The sequence below is a fragment of the Alligator mississippiensis genome, chromosome 8, assembly GCF_030867095.1.
Source record: "Alligator mississippiensis isolate rAllMis1 chromosome 8, rAllMis1, whole genome shotgun sequence".
NCBI lineage: Eukaryota > Metazoa > Chordata > Crocodylia > Alligatoridae > Alligator > Alligator mississippiensis.
The window spans coordinates 59,998,659-60,010,308 of NC_081831.1; the positions used below are offsets into that span (position 1 = coordinate 59,998,659).

At 49.0% G+C, this 11,650-nt stretch overlaps 1 protein-coding gene across 2 annotated transcripts; it reads right to left on the bottom strand.

The window, feature by feature from the left end:
* Window positions 1-953: 953 nt before the first annotated feature.
* On the bottom strand, window positions 954-11,317 carry IGBP1 (immunoglobulin binding protein 1). 2 transcript variants are annotated; one of them, XM_014607266.3, is made up of 6 exons: window positions 11,114-11,317; window positions 8,222-8,533; window positions 5,038-5,233; window positions 3,899-3,981; window positions 2,370-2,482; window positions 954-1,475 (listed from the first exon to the last, which is right to left on the bottom strand). In XM_014607266.3, the coding sequence occupies exons 1-6, from the start codon at window positions 11,290-11,292 to the stop codon at window positions 1,330-1,332; spliced, it is 1,029 nt and encodes a 342-aa protein (XP_014462752.2). In that variant the 5' UTR covers window positions 11,293-11,317; the 3' UTR covers window positions 954-1,329. The 2 variants fall into 2 exon arrangements, with proteins under 2 accessions (XP_014462752.2, XP_014462751.2); XM_014607265.3 differs by having other exon boundaries at window positions 954-1,478; window positions 11,114-11,316.
* Between the last annotated feature and the right edge of the window lie 333 nt (window positions 11,318-11,650).

Below are 11,650 nucleotides of genomic sequence, written 5' to 3' on the forward strand. Positions count from 1 at the left end.
GGAGCGTTCCACAATTGGGGGGGGGGGCGGCGGCCAGCATGCTCAGTAGTGAACCTGGAAGTGGACCAGAAGGTACAGGGGACCCTCCCCCTGCCTTGGCAACTGGTGCCTCCTGGGGTCCCCTAGGGGCCAGTGGCGGAGCCAGGGGGGCACACGGGGCTTCCCCCATGTGCTTGGCTGTGGACCCAGAAGTGGACCAGAAGTACTTTCAGGTCTGCCGCCAAGCACATGGGGGGGGTCCCCCCATCACGCTCCTGTGGGACACTTCATCCGTCCCACCACTGCAGCATTCACAAACCGCGCCTAGTACTTTGAGGTATGTAGAAAAAACATTTAAAGCTGTGCCTATGGCCGAACTGCTGACTCGGCAAATCAGCATTGAATCTTCAGATTCAGCTGAATCGAACTGGGACAGTGATCTGAATCAACAAATTGAATTACCGTCCCCCGATTCAGGCCGAATCTGAATCTAATATGGCCCATTTCGAACACCCCTAATTAATACCCTATAAACCACCTTTGAGCAGTGCAGGTAGAAATTGGAAGAGCTGTCATGACTGACTGGTTGCAGAGGATTCTCCTTGTAAAAAGGGCCTTCTCCAAGGGTTGCATAATGAATTTAGGAGCTGTGGTGCTTGAAAGCAAAAATTGGTCACTTGCTCCTGAACATCTGGCAGCAACCTCACACTTCCTAACCCTCCAAGTCCCTGGAATGTCACACGAGCCCAGCAAAAAGCCCAGGTAAAGTGTTGTGTTTGTCCACAGGCATTCAGAAATAAAATGACTGCAGCTACAAGGGTGGCCGAGTGCTGTCAGGCTGTCCAGCATGGAGTATATCATGAACATAAAGTAAAAAAGCTCTGCAATCATAGTCAGCACATTCAACAAAAAGTAAACAGATTCTCACATACACACTTGATACATTTACATCTCTTGCAAAGCACAACAAGGACTACGCAGCACAAGATATTTTATTTTAAAATAAAGAAAATAAATACATCCACCAACAATACAGAGAGCCACTTTCAAATTAATGTATTTCATTATATAAGGACTCCCTCTGCTCAGGAGAATAAGGGAGCTTTGCTATGACCCCTTTAATAACAGCCCCACTTGACAAAGCTGTGCCATGTCACTACACGTGACAAGTGCATACTCAGGTCTTACACTTAACATAAACCAAGACAACTATCCTGTTCACTCCTCTTACACAGTTGACCCACTGAGAAGGCAAGGATACCTCTGCATATGTACAGTTTATTTACCCATCCTTTGCTACTGAGTGCACTCATCTGAGACTCATGCGCTCCTTGTCCCTTGGATGCATGGTCAGCCCATGTTCTGTCGATTGCCATAACCCCTGGGGTGTGTGTCTTTCCAGTCATCCCAGCCCCGGGCTTTACGTATAGTTTCTTCATTGTCCTCTTCCACCTTTTTCTCCTGTTGCTCCTTCTCCAACTCCTCACCAGCAATCTCTGCTAGAGATGAAAAGACAGTGCAAATCAACAAGGAAGATCAAACCAATGAAAAATCAGCTGTCAAGCTCAGTTCTGATGCCTTCAGAAAAATGCTTCAAATCAGGGGCATCAAACACATCCTACTGTGGGACAGGTCTGGACTACAGGGCTCCTTGTGGGCTGGATCAAGACCATGGCGCAGAGTGGGTTCGGAGGCAGTGACAGCTCCAGCTTCTGCCCAGTGCATGCAGCAGTGGCAGTGGCTCCAGCTCCCACCACATGCCCCATGCCCAAGCTAGAGCTACTGCCAACACGTTTCACGCGGGGGCAGTAACTCTGGCTCCAGCACATAGCATACAGCAGTAAATACTCTGGTTCCAGGTCTGGCACAGGACAGCACGGCCACCATGGTGAAAATGAGCAAAAGGGCCAGAGGGCAACTAGAGCTGTAAACCCTCACACCCTCCTGCTGCTGATCACCATGTCCACCAGTGCCCAAGGGCCCCCAATTCTACAGCAGGCCACTCCCTGCCTCCACCCCAACTTCTGGCGACCTACTGGTAGCCCTAAAGCTCTGTGAGCTAGATCCAGCCCAGCATTTGAAGCCCCTGCTTTAGATGGAAAACACTTCCAGCCATTTGTGGTCTAGCTACCCTGGTAACCTGCCTAGGGCATTAGCTATTGCTCAAGGTTTCAAAGGAAGGTGCAAAAAAGCATCCAACAGACAATTATGGAACAAGCTAGTAGGAAAGTTTCTTCCTAGTCCCTATCAGTTAATGGTTGACATATGCCTTTAAACACAAAAAAAGTATACACCTTCTGGTTTTTACTCAAGTGTGACCATGGACATATCATAAGATGAGAAAAGAATGAATCATTCTGCAGTCTTATGTTTTCCCCACTGGTCCATACCTGGTGCTCCCCGAGGTACACCTTGATCAGGCAAGATGCCTCGCTTCTGGTGCTGCTCATACCAGTCGTCCACTGTCATAGTTGCTAGGCTAGGATAGCCAGCACCAAACACCCTACAGAAAGAAATGGATCAATAGCATACACAATGCATTTAAGGTCAAGTTGGCCTCTTTACACTCCAGGCACCTGAACATACTAGCAAGGCAGTGCTTCCAGTTCAAATCTCACATACCAAACAGTCCAGCTTCGCACTCAAGAGATTCTTTAGTCAGTCCATTCAAATGAACCCTACTGAATTCTACTATCCAAGTGTACTTTGCCTTTTTTCCATTAAGTGCCAAGTGCCTTACGCTTTAACTAAAAGTCAACTGAGGTTTTGTCTGAGCAGGTGATGCCTGGTATCATTGACTCAAACTTCTCTTATGCTGCTGCAGAACACTGGGGGGGGGGGGGGAGAGGTCTCTGTAGTCCCCTTCCCCTCCCCACCTACCCAAAGTGGCTGCATTTCAAGGGTGGCACATCTAAGAGAACTTGAAAAACCTTAAGAACCCTGTCCAAGAGGAACACTTGACAAACAAAGCTGACACGCTAAGTAGTTCCATGCATGCACCAGACTAACAAATTATAATACCATCCCCACCTCAGACATTATAATAGCTGCTACAACACTAGAAAGATCGTTTCCAGAGCAGTTTTTCTCCTGCTATCTTGCTTTTTCCACTGTTTGTAGTATGGCCTTGTGGGACCCTTTATGAAAAACAGATCTCAAAGTATAACTAACTGGCGTATATTACCCCTGTCCATCGCCTGAAAGAGTTGCACCTTTTCTGGAGTCCACTGCTATGATTTAACTCATACAGCAATGTTCAGGGTTGTTGGTTGTAGCCATATTGGTCTAAGAACATAGGCAGGCAAGGTTCTTTGGGTAGATGTGGTATCTTTTATTTGACCAGCTAAAACAGTTGGAAAAAAGTTCTTTGCAAGCTTTCAGGCACAAACACCCTTCTTCAGGCACTGGGAGACTCTGCTGCTGCTGCTAAGAGTTCTCCAAGGTAGAAAAGAAGTTGACAGCATAACAATGGCAAAGTCTCCCAATGCCTGAAGAAGGGTGTTTGTGCCTGAAAGCTTCCAAAGAACTTTTTTCCAACTATTTTAGTTGATCTAATAAAACATATCACGTCTATCCAAAGAACCTTGCCTACAGCAATCCTCAGGCACTGGTGACCTTTGCCCAAATTATTCTCAACCCGCTCCTCCCTGGACACAGAGCTTTCAGCAGTTGCAGTTCCTAGCCACTAGCAGCTAGGAACTCCTACCATCTAGCAGCTAGGAACTCCTACCATGTGTTGCGATGCACATAGCTAGTTGGGCATATATAACTCTCCCCTATGTCCTTATTCAAAAACAAAAGTGCCCCTAGCCCAGCTGAGCCCCTTATAAACATTCCCAGCAGGACGGCACTCACCACCGCAAGGAAAATACAGCCATGTGACAGAAATTATGTCTAACATGATAACGGTGTAACTTACTTAGCCTGGGCAGCATCCCGGGTGAGAATGAAAGGTTTCATCGGGGTCCTTGGCTGCCGAGGAGCATGAGATGATGCTGAAGACTTAAAGTGGGAAACCAAAAGCAGATTACTATCAGAACAACCTCCCTTCGTGGACTGAGGACAGCACGCTGCTCTGACAACTGAAAAGGCAAACATCTGACAAGTTCTGGCCTTAACCAAGCCTAAATTACAACCTTCACATGGGAGCTACTACCTATCTCTTCACCTTGTGCCTCAAGTCATTCCAGTCCTGGATGAGAGCAGGAAACTGAAAAAGCATGAGGCAGCCTAACTTAGCTGCAACTCCTGTGGAGGAGAAGGTCAGGAACAGCTGCTTCTTCTAGGGAAACCAGCCTGTGCTCTGTAAACCCAAACCAAGCACCAACTTTATTACTGCAGAGCAACACAGATGAGCAGGGTACCAGTCACCCTAGCCAACAGCACTAGAAGGATGGGTGGCTGCAGTACATAAAACCAGTCTATAGATACATGTATGCAATATTATTTTTTTTCCTAATTCTAAGCAACCCTAGCAACATAGATGAGTAGCACAGTGCTTAGACTCCTGCAGGCAGCATCATTCTGTAGGTTAGAGATGTCACATGCTGTTGAAGGAAGGAGCTTTTTAGTGTTCATCAGATGACTTTTCAGATGCTTAGTTTTGGCTTAGAGAAGGCCTACATACCTGTATCCTGTGATCATAATGTGCAAATTTTAGTTCTAGAGATCAAGAGACTGGTATAACCTGGCACTGTGCAGGTAAAAAGGGCAAACACCTCCTCTAACAAGTCTTAGGGCACATTAAAGGTAAGGTATAAAACCCTGATATTTCAAGCCCTGACCACCCAAAAATAGATGTAATTATATAGATTTTGTCCTGGTTTGGCAACGTAAAACATGATTAGCCAAGAGACCTTCCACTGATTCCACATATGATCCATCCAGAATTTTAATCCAGGACCTCACATATGGAACTGTATTAAAGCTCAGCCAATTCATAACTTCAGTTGACAGGGTTATCTGATAACCTTTCCTTTTATGTCTCAGCCATGTCTATCATCAACCCAGGTATACACAAAGGCCACACTACATGACAACCCCAAGCCACATGCTTACCTGTTTTATTGCATCCCTGCCTCTCAAGATCACCATTTCCTGATCAATGCTCTCAATTTCGTCCAGGCTTGTGCTGATCCACTTCTGGATGTGCAGCAGGTAGAATTCTCGCACCTGTTCCTCATCTGCTTGGCCACTCTCCACAAAGGCTTTCATAGAGGCCAATCTATTTTCCACCTCCTTTTTCTGCTTATACCTGTCTCAGGGAGGGAATAGGACCATTTAACAAACCTCTCTCAAACAGCCTTTCCCAATGTACATAACTGCTGAATTTTTTTAAACAGCTGGTTTAAGCTCCTGGAAATGAAGTCAAGTTAATACAGGGAAGAGCCAGTCAGACTAAACAACCTGCTGCCCCATGCCCACTAACGGGTTGGGGGGGGGGGGGGGGATTTGTCTGTTTTTAAATACTCTTCTGTCCCTGACAGCAATTCCCAGATCCCAGATGATTGCATGGCATGGGATGCATCTTAAAAGAAATTCCTTGAGGAATTATTACCCATTCAGTTCACAACTCGGTAGCATTAAGATTTTTAGAGAAGAGTACAAAGTTTTTGCATATTTTAATGCAAGTTGGCAACTAGAAATCAGGAGAGCCAGCAGCATAAGGCAAGTCTGCTTGCAACCACTGGTAAGTGCTTCAAGCTTTTGTGTAAGAACTCAAATGTAAAGTGCAAGGAGTCTTTCTGCCCATCAAATAAGCACCCACCTTACTAGTCATTTTCTTTTTTTTGCCTAAATGAAACATAGAGTTCAAAAGGGCTCCACTTCTCTTACGAAGCAGCTGAAAATATATAAAACACAGTTGCATACATGCAGCAACAGGCAGCCCTACAAGCTCTACCCCCCTCTTCCCTCTTAGTTTGTCATTTGGTTATGATCCTTCCTTGCACAAGATCCACTCAAACAAGCACTGGGTCTCTGCCAGTCTGAGAAGTACCCAGCACAACTGGGATGCTCAAAAATAAAATCAATCATACACATGTTGTTGGTGGTTCACTACTTTAGCACAGGTAGGAAAAGACTATAGCTACTGTAAGCATATATATCCACCTTGCCGTGAAATAAGACTTACTGCAAACAAGCAGCAGACATCTAAGATTGCCAAGAAGCTTTCTGTCCATTCAAAACACAGTATTTCAGTATGCAAACTAATTATTTTCAAGCTTCAGGAAATCAGCCCTTTTGAAAGAGTAAAAGTCAAGGTGAAAGACCCTGTAAATTATCACAAGTAAAGGGATAAGTGATAAGCAGCAGATGCTCCAACAGTAATTGTCATAGGTGCTTAACAAACACACCCTTGACATGCTTCAGAAAGGTCATGTTTCCTGGTAAGACACAGTATGATAACCCAAGTGCCTGGAGCCAGAGCATAGGTTAGGTACTGCAATATGGGCCTAGGCAACAAGCTTCACCACACCATGCTATCGTTCTCCTCAGCTGTTACCCAGAGGAAAGAGGCACTCAGAATTCACGATCCATTTGAAGATTTACCTTCTCCACAAACCATGAACATAAGAACTGATTAGAGTCAATACCCGTTCATTGGTGATCAAGATGTCAGAGAGAAGCCTAAGACAGAACCAGCTTAGGACTGTCCAAATGGCAGTCTGTGAGCAATCTAATCAAGGCCCATGGACACATTCCTGTAGTATGAAAAATAAATAATAAAATAGAAAAACAGAAAACTCAAAAAATAATTTGTTTATACCACTGCAATTGTATTACCATACTATTTCTCAAAAAAGAAAAGATGTGGCCCACAAGAAAGATGTGAATAGAAATTTTAGCCTCTGGTTAAAAGGCAGAAGTTGGACAGCCTGGTCCTGGTTAAACTAAGTTCAACTCTTCAGAGTTTGAGTCCTTGAGTAGAAAGCTCAAAAAGAACTCTGAGTTAGGGACTCAAGAATCACATGAATTTTTACTTAACGAGACATTTTAGAATCAAAACATGCTTTTGGGACAGTGCCTTCTGCGGAGGATTTACAAGTTACAAGTAGAAAATTCTCACCGCTATCTTCAGAATGAAGCCAAGTAGAGAACTAAGAAACCTGGAATTCACATAGCCTATGAGAAACTTTTTTTAACATACAAAACACTGCGCTGAAGGGTTGGGGCAGCACATGCTACGCAACAGAGAAACCAGGGCTTCCAGCATCCTTCTGGCTTGCATACTTGAGACAGGCAGCCCTTTATGGCTGAACCATTTTATTACTGTTGCCCAAGCTCTAGGGCCAGGACATGCAGGCCTGGAGCAGAAGGAGGTGCTGTGGGTCAGAATTTAAAGGTACTGATCCAGGCAAGAGAATTTTGCCACATTTATCCAAATTACACCTGTCTAATCAAGGTCAATGGGATTCCTCATTGTTGCCATCAGCTGTCTAACTCCACAGAACCAAAAATGCTGCAAGCTTACTATCTAGTAAAAAACAAAAACCACAGAATAGAAGCTTTCAAGATATTCCATGTAAAGCAAACACACATTGTGGCTAACAACTAAAAGGTGCCTCAACACAAACAGTATCTTAAACAATAAATACATGTAGGCAAGGTTGTTCAATTGTTGTCCTTAGGCTTACACTGAAGATGATGCAGCAGTTTTGGGGATTTTGAGGAGTGATGCTTTTGTCCCATGATGAAAGGGCTTTGAAGACTATTGCGTTCGTGAAACGATTCTATTCTGCTATCCTAAACAAATCTCTTCCAGCTTATTTGGAGCAGCAACCACAGCTCTGTATTTATGTGACGCAAAGCAGGGATGGTGACACTGAGGCCCTAGCAGTGACAGCAGTTGGGTTGTAACCCTGCGCTCAGAGATTTTCTGTTAAAACATCCTTGCTGTGTTGCTGAACCCCTGGTCTAGAATTCTCCTGCCAACATGCTTATTAACAGGAAAAAACCACACCATTAAAATTAATGGTTATTTGGTTCATGGAGATCTTACTAGCAGAAAGGGATCTACTGACTTTCAAACTAGAATACATGTATTTAACAAACAGGCAATGGAAAAAAACAATTTGTTCACCTTAATTACAAGCTTCTCTTTGCCTATTTCATAGTCCTCATTTTTGTCATATACTCACTGTGTACTTTGTACTGCTTTGGGTGGCCACCTTTCTCCTTATTCTGCGCCTGCAACTGTTTTACAAACAAAAGCAAAAAAAACAAACAAACAGCGCCCTACCTTTCGATTTTTGCTTGTCTGTTTACTGCCATGGCCACCAGACTGGGCTGGCCAACAGCTGGGCCAGCCTTGGATGTACTCTCTGAAGACTCATTTTCACCAGGACTCTCTGGTGTTTCTGGGAGTTGGAACTTGCCAATTTGGTAGCTCTTGCAGAGCTTCAGAAAGTTCATGAAGTGGGCACGAGCACTCTGTACATGCTCCAGGCGCTTGCTGAGATTGATTTGCTTCAGGGTAAGGGCCCCCAACAAGGCAGGTAACAGCAGATACTTCAGATCAGCAGATGCTATCTCCTCCAGCTCTTCATTTTGGCTAAACACAAAAGGGCAGAGTGAGCCACAGTTTTCCCAGATTTCTGTCCTATTTTGTTTCAAGCCTATGACACAGGTAGGAAAAGACATCACCAGTCTCTCTGCCATAGGGGGAAGGACAGAGAGATGGATGACATACTTCTAAATAGAGATGCACCAATACATCGGTCCATATCGTACTGGCACCGATAAAAGGAAAATCGACATCTTGCTGCTGCATCGGGGCATACATCAAGGGCGTAGTGAACGACTGTTCACCAGGGTGCCTTGGGGAAAACCAGGAGTAATGGTTACAAACTCCTTAAAGGCTATTTCAGGCTCAACATTAGGAAAAACTTCTTTACAGGTAGGGTGTCCACACTCTGGAATAACCTCCCTCCAGAGGTGGTGCAATTACCTACCCTGGAAATCTTCAAGAGGAGACTGGATGATCACCTTGCTGGGGTCACCTGACCCCCCAGGTGTCTTCCTTCCTTGGTGCACAGGGCTGGACCCAATGATCTTCTGAGGTCCCTTCCAGCCCTACAATCTGAATTATCGGCAACAGGCTTTTTTTGGCCAATATGGCTGATAACACTGTCGATAAATGCCACGTACATTCACACAGCCAGCCCAGTAGCTTGGAAAGCAATGTTTGGCTGGTAAGTCTGTGACAGAGGAATGGGCATTGGGGGGGTGCAGATCAAGGCCCCCACGGTGAGGGAGGGACTGGGGCTGAGGCAGGCACTGCCCAGCCAAGGCGAGGCACAGGACAGAGCCACAGCTCACCCAGGGGGCGTTGGGTGGGAGGGGAGGGAAGGGAAGGGAAGGAGTGGCTCCCGCTGCTGCACACTCCCCAGGGGAAGGAATGGGGGGCATGTGCCCCCTGGATCTGCACATGGGGCGAGGGAGGGTTGCTGCTGTGGGCTGGAAACAATACCAGGCTCTTCCTGGGGAGGGGAGTGGTGTGAGGCTGGGGCTGCACTTGGAGTGAGTAGCAGTGCTGGGAGGGAGGCTATGGGGTGGGCTATGGCCACCCTAGGATTCACTGCAGACACCCCGAACACCCTCCTCCTAGCACCACCGCTGCCTGCCCCAGCACAGCCCTGGCCTACCCTCTTGCCAGGAAGAGCCTGATGCTGGCCCCGCCCCCAGCTCCAGCAGCAGCGCAGCCTACCTGCACCCTGCGCAAGGATCCAGGGTCACTTACCCACCCCCAGGAGTGCATGCAGCAGCAGGAGCCAGTCCCCCCTGCCCTTGCACCCCTCAGACAAGCCACTCACGGCTCTGTCCCACACCCCACCTCAGCCCCACTCCCTCCCTCACCGCTGGGGCCTCAATATGCCCCCTCCCCTCAACAGACTTACCAGCCAGATGCTGAGCTGCATATCAGCAATCAAGTCAGTATCAGCCGACATGGATTGTTAATAATCAGCCATCAGTATTGGACCAAGAAATCCTTATTGGTGCACCAGTACTTCTAAACATGGATAACTTTGGAAGTGGAAACTGAGAGGCCTCATACAAGACCTGAGGATATAGAGGGCAATACCTGAGTGTAGTAGCTTAGATGGTATATTATCATCATGCCTTTTAGCCTTGTTTATGATGTGCAGCAAGACTGACGGCATGCAATGCACTTCACCAGCTAATCTGGGTCCCTCTACAGCTTACTGCATGCCTTATTATTATACCCCACTTCCAAGAGCTCTAGACCAGACCAGGAATAAGTAGGGGCCACCTTTCAGCCTCTAATCCTGGACCACTCCACCTGTAGCCTGTGAACCAGATCTGGCCTGCAGGGACCCCCACCACGAGTCTAGAAATTTGGCAGCAGGGGAGCTGTGCCACTACTCCCCTGCTGCCAAATTTCTAGGTGTGTGGGGAGCCCCAGGCCCCATGTGCTGGATCAGGCACCCAGCATCCAGGACTGGGTGGGGGCAGTGCCACGGACCTCAATCCTGGTGCGAGGAGCCAGGAGGAGACTGTGCCAAGTCCCTGGGATCCCAGGCACAAGAACTGCCACTGACTGGGCCAGACCACAGAGCCCTCGCACGCCGTCTCCTGAGTCACACAGGGGCAGGGGCAGGGAGTGGATGCTGAGGGAGAGGGAACCGAGTTGGGAGGGGGGGGGCTTCCACTGTCCCTCTCCCGCTCGCACCCCCAGCACCGCAGGTCTGGGACCATCTCAGAGCCACGCCCCTCGCTCCGGCACTGCTGCTGCCCCTTGGGCCGAGATCCCACTGCACCTTGGGGCAGCCAGGGAGAGGCAGGACCTCCTTGTGGTGGTTTTAATCTCACTCCCTACTCGTTTCATCTTGTAACCCCCTCGCTCTTGTCTTGAGAGATGAGTCAATAAACCCCCCCACCCCGCCCTTGTCTTCACCAGTAGTAATCTGCAAGCCCTTCACTGAACAGGCCTGGGCTCGTCAGTCTCCCGTCACAGGGAAACCCCCCCGTGCCCTCCTCGCCCCGGGCGGGGCCCAGCTCCAGGAGCAGCCCGTAGAGGCGGCGGCGGCTCGGCCCGGGGAGGGAGGCTCGCCAGGGGCAGCCCGCGGCCCGGCGGGAGGAGGAGGAAACAGCCGGAGGCCGCGGCGCCCACCTGAAGAGATCAAGCTGCGCCACCCTGCGCGCCGCCTGCTGCAGCAGCTCCAGCCCGCGCCGCACCCGGTCCTGCAGCGCGGGGGCGGGCTCCGCGCTCGCCTCCACCTCGTCCAGCAGCCGCCAGCCCGACTCCAGCAGCGCCGCCAACCGCGGCGGCTCAGCCGCCGCCGCCGCCATCTTGGGCAGGCCGGGGCGGGGGTGGCTTCCGGAGGGGCGCCATCTTGGGAGGGGCGGAAGTGATGTTTGCGGGAAGAGTGGAGGGGGCGGGGCCTGGCCGCTCAATCTCTACCCTGTGCGTTAGTCTTGGCTCTGCCACACGGCGCATGCGGCGCTGCGGCGCTTGGCGGGGCTGCAGGGGGCGCTCGCTCACTGCGGCTGCGGGCGGGGATGAGCGCGGCGGCATCTGACTGGACGCGGGTTCGAGACCCGCGCGCTCTGTGTTGCTTGGCAACGGGCGGCTTCCGCATGCGCAGAGCCCGCGCGTCTCCCCTGAGTGGCTGCCGCGCCTCGCCCTGGGCGGAGCCTAGAGCCTCGC

Bases quoted from the DNA above. Each gene is read 5' to 3' on its own strand.
- IGBP1 (XM_014607265.3), bottom strand. From the start codon at position 11,292: ATGGCGGCGGCGGCGGCTGAGCCGCCGCGGTTGGCGGCGCTGCTGGAG. The intron at 8,534-11,113 runs GTGGGCGCCGCG...TTTTGTGTTTAG, and splicing joins GCGCAGCTTGATCTCTTCAG to CCAAAATGAAGAGCTGGAGG. The intron at 2,483-3,898 runs GTAAGTTACACC...TTCTTTCTGTAG, and splicing joins CGGGATGCTGCCCAGGCTAA to GGTGTTTGGTGCTGGCTATC.